This window comes from Chenopodium album, chromosome 23 (genome assembly GCF_948465745.1).
Source record: "Chenopodium album chromosome 23, dcCheAlbu1.1, whole genome shotgun sequence".
Classification (NCBI taxonomy): domain Eukaryota; kingdom Viridiplantae; phylum Streptophyta; class Magnoliopsida; order Caryophyllales; family Amaranthaceae; genus Chenopodium; species Chenopodium album.
The window spans coordinates 3,952,946-3,962,012 of NC_137856.1; the positions used below are offsets into that span (position 1 = coordinate 3,952,946).

General features: G+C 31.3%; 2 protein-coding genes across 2 annotated transcripts; both read left to right on the plus strand.

The window, feature by feature from the left end:
- Nucleotides 1-287: 287 nt before the first annotated feature.
- LOC145606863 (uncharacterized) lies at nt 288-1,043 on the plus strand. Its single transcript, XM_081662708.1, has 2 exons — nt 288-659; nt 759-1,043. Exons 1-2 carry the CDS (start codon nt 288-290, stop codon nt 915-917), a joined length of 531 nt encoding a protein of 176 aa, XP_081518834.1. The 3' UTR covers nt 918-1,043.
- Nucleotides 1,044-6,234: 5,191 nt separating this feature from the next.
- LOC145606864 (uncharacterized) lies at nt 6,235-7,130 on the plus strand. The gene is made up of 2 exons (XM_081662709.1): nt 6,235-6,606; nt 6,706-7,130. The coding sequence occupies exons 1-2, from the start codon at nt 6,235-6,237 to the stop codon at nt 6,862-6,864; spliced, it is 531 nt and encodes a 176-aa protein (XP_081518835.1). The 3' UTR covers nt 6,865-7,130.
- Nucleotides 7,131-9,067: the final 1,937 nt, after the last annotated feature.

The window sequence follows — 9,067 nt, forward strand, 5'->3', positions numbered from 1 at the left end:
CCCTCTTTACGATATCATAATATTCACTACTTTTTTATTTTCTGATAATAACGTTTTTTTTTTTTTTACCATATTCATTAACGGCCGGTAATACAAACTCTTTTCATAATGTTTCATAATAATTTTGTACATTAATATCAATGTTAGCTAATAAGCAAAAATTGAATTGAATATAATTGTAGAACTATACATCTCTTATGCTTCTATCCTGCTAACCATCTTATATAATTAACGGAACATATATATGTTGTCATCGCATTTTAAGGACAAAGTAAGCACAAGGAATTATGGCGGATTTGATCACAGCCGAAGAAGTGCCCTTGGTGAATCCAGAGGCTGATTACGAGACTTTGAAAGCGGAGTTGGATGCCAAGGTGAACGCCGAGGGTAATGTTGAGTTAAGTGCTGATGATCAAGTGTTATTGAACACACAGTTCTTAAACCTTTGCCCGGACAAAATACAAAGAATTGATCGGCATTTTTGGTCTGGCTCTGTGGTCACTGACCGTCCGACTCTTAGTAGCGGCTATTACACCGTTCTTACCCAGAAAGGCACCAAGCCTGAAGGCGTCAAGTGGGGCCAAGTCTGGGCTAATGGTACCGCTGATGACACCACTGCTCGTAAGTGGATTGTGGCTTTTGATACCGCTGCTGGCAAGGTAAAATAGAAATGTTTACATTTAATTAGAAAGTAACTTTTAAATTCGATGTTCAATATATTGATTATTAACCTCTTTTTATGCAAATAAAAATTTCAGGCTTATGCTGAAGCAGGACCAATGGGTCCAGTTGATTGGAACGTAATTGAAGTGAGACTGGGTTTGTCCGGAAGCAAAACCGAGCACACTGACCCCATTCTTGGAGGCAACGTACTTGCTACGATCGATGGCCTCAATGCATATGCACATTTCCGCTGAATGATAGAGCTTGCTAAGCTATACTTAAATCTACATACTATGGAGTATGTGCGCTACGAATAACGAATTTGCTTTAAATGTCAGTCATGTATTACCTACCGTGTAAGTGTGTTACTTTTCTTTTTATTTCAAGTACTTTTATGTAACAAATAATTATGATGCTTCTATGCATCTAAATTCCAAATGATTTATGCTTGTAAGATCTATCACCGCAGACAATCTTTGTATGGAATTTACTACTCGTTTTAGTTATTCCTAATTTATACGTATTTATCATTTTATATAGTACGTGTTTTATATATATCATACCATCCTCTATGTATCACTCTCCTTAGCTTTAATATATCTAATATTCCTCATCAAAGTTTGGAGAGCAAGTAGATTAAAATTAGGGTCTAGCTATTTATAAAGATAACATACCATAAAGGATCGACATGTGATAATATTGTCTTACACGATTCAACTACTTAGCAAGATCTCAAAGTTTCACCATAGTAGCTTTCCATGAGTAAGATCGATATACTCTCTTTATTATCTTTTGCTTGCAACACCATGACTTTTATGCTAACACCCACACACATTTAACCTAAATATCTATATTTGCTACTAAAATATATGAAGTATACAACAATTTTAAATTTTTAAAAACACATAATTCAAATCAAATTTATCAATATTTTGCGGAATATTTTTTTACAGATAAATACACAATTCAAAACTTGTAGCCATTGTAAATGCTTGGCAAATTTGGCCTCAACATTATCAGTGCAACCAACACCCCGAACTTTGACTAGAATTTAGAGCACTTACCAGTTACCACTAACTATTAACTTTGTTGTAATGCATGCCAACAATGGATTTTTTAGGGCAGTTAAACCGAGCAATTTGTTAATTAAAGGATATAATTGATGGCACGCATTGCATCCTACTAATTAATATTTGGTGGTGATCTTGCTAATAGTCAAAGTTCGGGGTATTGATTGCACCCAAATTATAGTTCAAGGTGTTGAGCCTAATTTTGCCTAAATGTTTAAAATTGGAACCTTGTATTTTAAAAGGGTAACCTTGTCCATTGAATTATAAGACTAATATGTTAAGAAAAGTCAGTCATTTTCTCAAAATCAATGTAAAAAATAGTGTATGTCAGTAATGGTGTTGTTCTATAAAAGAAATTTATTGACTGAGAAAAAAAATAAATTTACAGCATGGAATATTATTAGGAATATATTAATTGTATTTTACCACCTCTCGAAACAACCTATTTTGATTAAATCACCCACCCATTTTTCATTTATAATATTTAACCACTCAAAAAAATGCAAAGAGTTAGATTTCACCACCTCTTAGTTAAAAATTATCTATTTTCGTGTCAAATTTGCTCTACTAAGGTTTTCAAAGTCACTAATTTATCTCTTTGAATTCGATTTGAGGTTAAAACCCCTAAAAAACCGAAAAATGCTGCATTTTGCATGTGTCACGCAACTAAGGCAATTTTTAGCACACAAAATGAGGCATTTTAAAAATATTTATTCAATATTGCCATCAAATCAAACCTTATTAGTCAAAATGACCCCGAATACCTTTAAGTAGCAAGTTTTGGCAGAAAAATTGATGTTTTATTATAAAAATCATTATTAAGAGGTGGTGAAATTAAAGCTAACATTTGCTATTTTGTGAGTGGTTATATATGATATACGAAAAAACGGGTAGTTAAATCAACTTATGGTGTTTTGAGGGATGATAAATTACAATTTATCCTTATTATTACTATCTAGTCTTTCAAAATAAATCAATTTAATCATAAATTGTGTTTTCTAATTCAAGAGTAATTTATGAGTTAAGAATTACACACATATATACTTATAAATTAAAGTACTTCCTCTTTTTGTTTTTTTTTACTTAATTAATTGCAACATAGTCTTGAGGCATGCAATTTAAGGTTGGGATAATAGATGTTAACAAAAAAAATTAATCAAAGTAATTTGATAAAATCATGAGTTTACTTTAATTATTCACCTCCTAAAAGTGTGTGCCTAAAGACGTGTGTTGAAAGTAAAAGAAACCTTTTTGCAACAAAACTCGGAAGATATTTCATGAATTTTTTTGTTGATAAATGATTAAGGATTGAACCAAAGTTTGCAAGTGGGTTAGGGGTATCCTTATCTTTTACAATTTATGAGTGTGGGGAAGGTGGAGTTGATGGTGGGGACATATTGACGAAAAAGGAAATGAAGCAATCTTTAAGGGACATTCAAAAACAAAATTCATGCAAACAAATAGAAACAAAGAAAGTATCCATTTCCATTTTTTTTTTTTGAATAAAAACCTATTTCTGTTTTTTTTTATCAAACATTAAAAAATTTGATTTCGTAATTAATAATTATACAGTACAAAAAACATAGTAATGTTAAATACGTCTCAATGTGTAGTTAATAAAACCAGACAAGTATTATTATCAATTATAAACTATTTATTTGATTTTTTATGTTAATATTTATTTGGTTATTATTTGGCCAGATTCCCCCCTTTGGCTAATTTAGATTCAAAGATCGATCAGTTTTGAATGATTGGGTTTCAGTTCCTTTCTAATTATTGTTGTCGGAAATCGAACACACATTCCTTTCTACCAAATGCAGTTTCAATTATCACTGCATCATGGTTAAAATCTAAAAGGTGATGCAAAAACTTTATAGAAAATTTTGTCATTATCCTTGTAACTTTTTATACACAAAAACCAAATAGATTAAAAATTAAAATAAAACGAACGTCCTCGAGGCGTTGAATAAGCTAGTTAAAAGTAGAATGTTTAAACTAAAATTAACATTAATTACATTGATCGACGCGTGATTTTGTCATACTTTGCCAAATTAATATCACTTTAGGTAATATTTAGTGACAATAAAATGTGCAAAAGTTACACTAAAACGCATAAAAGTTATCCTGACATATATAAGAGTTATTTATGCTTTATTGATAAATTTGACAAAAGTGACACTAAATCTGACAAAAGTGAACCCGATTTACAGTAAATTACTGAAAACCGGATGTATACAAAAGTTTTCCTATTTTAAATGTTTATCTAACGCCCCGGAGACGTTCGTTAGCAAGATCCAATAAAAAATTAGATTACATATTTCTCTTAAATTAAGTAATGATTCAGTTTCCTCGAAAAAAAAAAAAGTAATGATTCATTCAATTAAGCTCGTGCTAAAAACTGTGAATAATTTATACTGACATTGAGATCCACACCACATTATAAAATTAGATATGGAGTACTCCCTATTCAGAATCATATCTTGAAGATAAGGTTTTTTTTTTTAATTTTTTTTTTTTAATTGTAGTTTATAACGAGAGAATAATTCCACATGGACTACGTCGTTCCAAATTTCCAATGTACGAGTATTCCTCGCGGTTCAAGGTGAATAGGAGCAGTTTCAAAGTAAATTGTTGAGTTATGGATTAACGAGTATGAGTCACTAACGGTATAAATCCATCCATAAATTTATGCTTGAAGTTTCAGTGTAATAAGTCTTATGTTAGGGTATCTTATGTTCCATTCTTTACATTTATAAACCCAACATCTTATAAACGTATTAAATAAACTTACAAAAGATATAGCTAATTAACTAAGTGATAGAGTATAAAATATATTCATGGACCTCGAGTTAGTGCTTTAACATGATATCGAGAGTTAGCATGATACAAAGGTTGAAATCTTATCTACCCCTTCAATGATAGAGTATAAAACATATCTTTAGGCCTCAACCATCGAATATTCGTATTATAATTAATTAAAAAGGCTAAAAGCTGACGAAAATTAGAGGCCATTGGATAAGATAACTTAAAAAAATATCAAATTTAAATAAATATTTAGTATACCGGTCATCATGTGATTTTATATTCATTGAAAATAAAAAACTACATTTACAAAAAATAAAAAAAATAAAAAAAATAAAAAATAAATTGTTATGTAAGGTCTGGGACATTCTTTGCTCATTCATTTAAAGTTTTTCAATTGGGCAAAACTAATGAATAAGCAAAATAATCCTTGGGAAGTTGTGATACATATAGGAATAGGTTTAACTGAGAATAAGATAGAGGTTTTAGCCAAAAACCTGGGTAGATAGCGTGCAATTAACATCATCCTAGCGGATTAATGTGTCACTAACGGTATAGATTAGACTCCAAGATTGTCTTATACAAGTTTCACCATGAATTCTAAAATCAGCCTTTGAAGTTGATAACGTGCAATTGTATACAAATATATTTTATGTTAATTGCGTGGCAATGCACATTAATTAAATATTGCAAATTTGAGAAAAATTAAGATCCACTGCACCATGCATGCATGTTAGTCTCAAGTCCTGACTTGCCTATAAATATTGAAGAATTGAAGCCTTCTCCATTCAGTACAACAAACTAAGTTTTCCCTCATATCATCAAACTTATAAGGCAATTATACTCATTAAGGCCAGGTACTCTACTCTTCTATCTATTTTCTTCTCTCCCTCTCTATGAGATCATAATATTTACTACTTAATTCGTTATTAAGTTCCTTTTTCATAGTAACGTATTCCTTTTTGACAATACTCATTAAGGGCCGGTGATAGATTATGAAGATAATCTTATATATTTTTTAGTTTGTAAATGAGAGTGAGGGATAGCTCAAGTGGTTAGAGCTTTCCTTCCGGTTCTAGGAGATCTTGGGATCGATTCTCACCCCCGCCCTGTGTGGCTCTCTAAGCACCAAAAAAAAAAAAAAATTTAGTTTGTATATTACTAATGTAACCCTAACTAACCCTAGTATACGCTTGTTTATATTTTGCCATGCCTTACTCATGTATTGACATCAATATATATTACAAGCGTATACTAGGAGTAGGGTTGTATAACTAGGGCTGGCAATCCCTGACCCGACCCGATAACCCGAACGAACCCGACCCGAAGTTACTGAGAGAAACCCAAACCCGACCCGATCCGAACCCGAATTCGACCCGATTTGACCAAAATTTCATATTTCGTAATAATATTAAGTTTTACACTATTTTTTATTGTTTCTAAACATAACCCGAAATCTGACCCGAACCCGACCCACCGACCCGAATTGCCACCCCTATGTATAACTAATATACTCATTCATATGTTTTTTTTATTATTTGCAATAACAAAAAAAATTTATATATCACAAATAATATCCCTTTATTGCAAATATTGTAGGACAATATATATACTTATCTCTTATGCTTCTATTCATCTTATTTTAACGTAACATATATATGTTTTTCATTTCATTTAGGACAAATAAGCACAAGGAATTATGGCAGATTTTATCACAGCCGAAGAAGTGCCCTTGGTGAATCCAGAGGCTGATTTCGAGAGTTTGAAAGCGGAGTTGGATGCCAAGGTGAACGCCGAGGTTAATGTTGAGCTAAGTGCTGATGATCAAGTGTTGTTGAACACACAGTTCTTAAACCTTTGCCCGGACAAAATACAAAGAATTGATCGGCATTTTTGGTCTGGCTCTGTGGTCACTGACCGTCCGACTCTTAGTAGCGGCTATTACACCGTTCTTACCCAGAAAGGCACCAAGCCTGAAGGCGTCAAGTGGGGCCAAGTCTGGGCTAATGGTACCGCTGATGACACCACTGCTCGTAAGTGGATTGTGGCTTTTGATACCGCTGCTGGCAAGGTAAAATAGAAATGTTTACATTTAATTAGAAAGTAACTTTTAAATTCGATGTTCAATATATTGATTATTAACCTCTTTTTATGCAAATAAAAATTTCAGGCTTATGCTGAAGCAGGACCAATGGGTCCAGTTGATTGGAACGTAATTGAAGTGAGACTGGGTTTGTCCGGAAGCAAAACCGAGCACACTGACCCCATTCTTGGAGGCAACGTACTTGCTACGATCGATGGCCTCAATGCATATGCACATTTCCGCTGAATGATAGAGCTTGCTGAGCTACTAAAATCTCCTATGGAGTATGTGTTGCGCTACGAATAATGTTATGCTGCATTTCTTTTATTAGCTGCCAATCATGAACTACTTTCCTCGTTACTTTTTTTTTTTTTTTTTTCTTTCTTATTTCAAGTACTACTGTGTAACAAATAATAATGATGCTTCGCCACTCAGGCCAGCAGACAATCTTTTATTATATGGAATTAAGTTTTTTATGTAATTGTTATGCCCATATGAATTTTATGTCATTCCAAAATCTACTATGAGACTTACAGATTACATCAATTCATTCCACACCAGTGCAATACAAACAAGCATTTACACAAACTAAATCAAAATAGTAACCCAGAAATGAAGTCGAAAGAATAAACTAAGCTACTCATATAAACCCAGCCCCCTCAGGAGAGCAGACAAGTCTTGTCTTTGTGCCCAAACTCGCAATCTTTGGGACTTTTGGCCATTTCAGGTTAAGCTAAAATTTTAATTTTAAAAAACATTTTAAAGGTGCCCAAATCTCAAAAAAAATAAAAAATAAAAAATAATAAAATAAATAAACGTAGGGCTGGCCTAATGGCCCAAAATTCTACCCGTAAATATTCCGAGTCAAGCCAAGCTGACTTTGATCACCTCCGCTTCCACCCAAAAATTTCAATCTTCAAACCCCCCTATGTAGGCCTGGGTCATTGCGCCTCCACCTAAAAAATAAATATAAATATATAAGTATCATTTTTTAATTAATTACGAAATGCTTTTTTTAGAGTGACAAATATTTGTTTTACGTCTCACTAAAATATAATTTTTTAATCAATTATGAAATATTTTTTTAGAGTGGCAAATATTTGTTTTACGTCTTACTAAAATCCCTTGTAATGCCTGGGAACAAGATAGAGAAGTTGGGTCAATGTATTGACTATTGAGCCTAATAACGTGCAATTCCAAGGAATACGGAGTCGAAGACTTTGAACTTGTTAACTTGCAATTTAATAAAATCGCAAGTACATGTTTATTATTGGGTTGGATTGAATATAAAATTTAAAATTGCAAATTTGCGAATATTAATAAGGATCCATTGCACCACGCATCTTAGTCTAAATAAAGCTTTCCCTCAAAAATTCTCAAACTTAGCATTTTTAGCAAGCAATCTAATATATATAAATAAAGTAGACATTTTTGGAAAGCATTCGGCGCGCCACATAAGCAAAAGTATATTTTCGACCAATTAGAAATTAGATTTCTATTTTATTTTACAATTAAAATATTCACTTGCCACCTAGATAAAACTGACGAATGATATTTTAGAATTTTGCCACGTTATTAAAAAAACGAATAATGATTTAATAGATCGAAATTATTTAATAAAAAAATTAAAATTATCTTTTTAAAAAGAACGAATAGTGAATTATAAGGATTTAATTTATTTAAAAAATTAAAAATTGTCTTTTTAAAAAAAATCATCTATAGATATAGAACTATATCTAACATAATCTTGAAAGTGTTTATGATAAGAAATAAAAATTATTCCTTAATAATAATTAAATTAAATTTTTTTATGCCTACCACTATAAATTGACAAATCCTACCACACCAATAAAATTTCATATCAATACAAAACCAAATCAAGAGAATTTTGTGTCATAATTTTTTGTTGGTTTTAGGTCATCAATGGCTGTGTCATTCTTAATTTAAATCTTATTTTAATTTGTGATTATTGCTTACATTGTGTTTATTTAGAATGCTTAATAATTATATGTTTATGTTTTGTTTATTGAAATTTGTTTTTACATGCAGATCTAATTTAATCAGGGAATTAAATTTTGGCAAAAATGATTGAAAATCAAAGTACGACGGGGTATTATATTTGTATAAATCGTTTACATATATTAATTTTTTATAAATATTTTTAATTATTATTAATTATTTTATAATTAAAATAATTTTTTGTGATTTAGGTAGCTTAATCAAGTCATCAAATTAACTTAATTTTTATTTTTAATTACAAAGTGATTATGTTCATGCATCAATTAAAGCCAACTTTGTACAATTTCGTCCAAAATTAATTGAAAGAAAAGTTTACTCCATTATATACTTTTCAATCGTCACAACTAAGAAACGAGCGGCGATTGGGGACGATTAAGCTCCAATGCATAAAATTGATTTTGTACAATTGCAGTTTTTGGATCAATTTCAC

Coding starts and splice junctions, on each gene's coding strand:
- LOC145606863 (XM_081662708.1), top strand. CDS start 288: ATGGCGGATTTGATCACAGCCGAAGAAGTGCCCTTGGTGAATCCAGAG. Junction 660..758: donor TTGATACCGCTGCTGGCAAG/GTAAAATAGAAA, acceptor TAAAAATTTCAG/GCTTATGCTGAAGCAGGACC.
- LOC145606864 (XM_081662709.1), top strand. CDS start 6,235: ATGGCAGATTTTATCACAGCCGAAGAAGTGCCCTTGGTGAATCCAGAG. Junction 6,607..6,705: donor TTGATACCGCTGCTGGCAAG/GTAAAATAGAAA, acceptor TAAAAATTTCAG/GCTTATGCTGAAGCAGGACC.